The following is a 1,998-nucleotide window of genomic DNA, read 5'->3' on the forward strand; positions in this document are numbered from 1 at the left end:
CTGATTAATTTTTTTTTTTTTTTCGTATTTTTAGTAGAGACGGGGTTTCACCATGTTGACCAGGTTGATCTCCAACTCCTGATCTCAGGTGATCCACTTACCTTGGCCTCTCAAAGTCCTGGGATTACAGGTGTGAGCCACTGTGCCCAGTCTTTCTCATTTTTTGAAATAATTTTATAATGTTCTATTCAATGGATGCATGATAATATGTTCTCCAAATAGTGAATATTTAGACCATTTCCATTTCTTTATGTAAGTATACATGGATTTATTTCTCTATTTACTTCTATGAAAACATATTCAAGAATGATTTTTCGATGTTGAATTGCTGGGTCATATGTATGTGCTTTTAGGTTGTTGACAGATATCACGAAATTGCCATTCAAAAAAAGGCAGTACCAATTTACATCCCATGAGGTGTTTTTATTATTATTTTTAACTACCAGGACTTTACACTTTGTAAAATCTACAGTAAGTGAGTTATGTATCGATTGTTTCCTCTGTTGTTTCAGAACAATGAGATGGTGGAGCTACAGAGAATACGGATGAAGGATGAAATCCGAGAATATAAGTTCCGGGAGGCCCGACTCCTTCAGGACTATACTGAATTGGAAGAAGAAAATATCACATTGCAGAAACTAGTGTCCACATTGAAGCAGAACCAGGTAAGGCTTAAGAAATTTTTTGAGTTATACTGAAGATGGATCTACATCTTCTGACCACTAGGGTTAAATATCCTCTTTATTTCTCAGGAAGGAGCTTGTCCAAATTTGTTGTTGGTCTTTAATCTTCTCTCTATAATATTTATGTACTGAAATGTCCCAACCCTCCTATTTTAGCTAAAATATAGGAAGAAAAAATATACACCTGTAAGTAGTATAGTGTACAGTAAAGCTTTATTAAATAAGAAAAAGAATTTTAGGTTTTATTTTAGCTTTGCACTCATTTATTTCATAAGTCAAATGTATCGTAACAAATTTAACCTGACTACTTCTCATTAAAAGCCGGGTTCTTAGCCAGGTGTGATGGTGTATACCTATAATCCCAGCTACTTGAGAGGCTGAGGCAGGATAATTGCTTGAACCCAGGAGGTGTAGGTAGCAGTGAGCCCCGATCAAGCCACTGCATTCCAGCCTGGGTGACAGAGTGAGACTCTATCTCAAAAAAAAGAAGTGGCCAGGTGCAGTAGCTCATGCCTGTAATCCCCATGCTTTGGGAGGCCGAGGTGGGCGGATCATGAGGAGATCGAGACCATCCTGGCCATGGTAAAACCCTGTCTCTACTAAAAATACAAAAAATTAGCCAGGCACGGTGGCATGCACCTATAGCCCCAGCTACTCAGGAGGCTGAGGCAGGGGAATTGCTTGAATCCAGGAGATGGAGGTTGCAGTGAGCCGAGATTGTGCCACTGCACTCCAGCCTGGCAAAAGAGCAAGACTCCATCTCAAAAAAAAAAAAAAAAAGCCTGGGTCTTTAAGCTTATCTTTGAGCTTAAGGTCTCCCTACAATCACTTGTCTCTCACTCTCTTAAAATTTTTTCTATAAATTGCTTTCAAATCATAGAGGGGAATGGATTATGAAGTATAAATCAAGAAGAGCAAAATTATAAGAAAAAGAGGCTGGGCGTGGTGGCTCTCGCCTATAATCCCAGCACTTTGGTAGTCGGAGGCAAGTAGATCACCTGAGGTCAGGAGTTCAAGACCAGCCTGGCCAACATGGTGAAACCCTGTTTTTACTAAAAATGCAAAAATTAGTCAGGCATGTTGGCAGGCACCTGTAATCCCAGTTACTCAGGAGGCTGAGGCAGGAGAATCACTGGAACCCGGGAGGCGGAGGTTGAAGTGAGCCGAGATCACATTACTGCACTCTAGCGTGGGTGACAGAGCGAGACTCCATCTCACAAAAATGAAAACAAAGGCCGGGCGCGGTGGCTCAAGCTTGTAATCCCAGCACTTTGGGAGGCCGAGGCGGGTGGATCACGAGGTCAAGAGATCGAGA

The 1,998-nt window shown here is 41.3% G+C and overlaps 1 protein-coding gene across 7 annotated transcripts in view; it reads left to right on the forward strand.

Annotated features, from left to right (window-relative positions):
- Positions 1-1,998, forward strand: part of BICD1 (BICD cargo adaptor 1) — a 288,717-nt gene that overhangs the window by 196,541 nt on the left and 90,178 nt on the right. For all 7 annotated transcript variants that reach the window (XR_005196772.1, XM_037731164.1, XM_017507902.2 and 4 more), the window contains exon 3: positions 513-665. Coding sequence is in view for 6 of the 7 variants with exons in the window: in XM_037731164.1 (XP_037587092.1) it covers positions 513-665 (153 nt within the window). In the remaining variant the exon portion in view is untranslated. The remainder of the gene's footprint in view (positions 1-512; positions 666-1,998) is intronic.

The sequence above is a fragment of the Cebus imitator genome, unplaced genomic scaffold, assembly GCF_001604975.1.
Source record: "Cebus imitator isolate Cc_AM_T3 unplaced genomic scaffold, Cebus_imitator-1.0 Scaffold385, whole genome shotgun sequence".
NCBI classification, from domain to species: Eukaryota; Metazoa; Chordata; class Mammalia; order Primates; family Cebidae; genus Cebus; species Cebus imitator.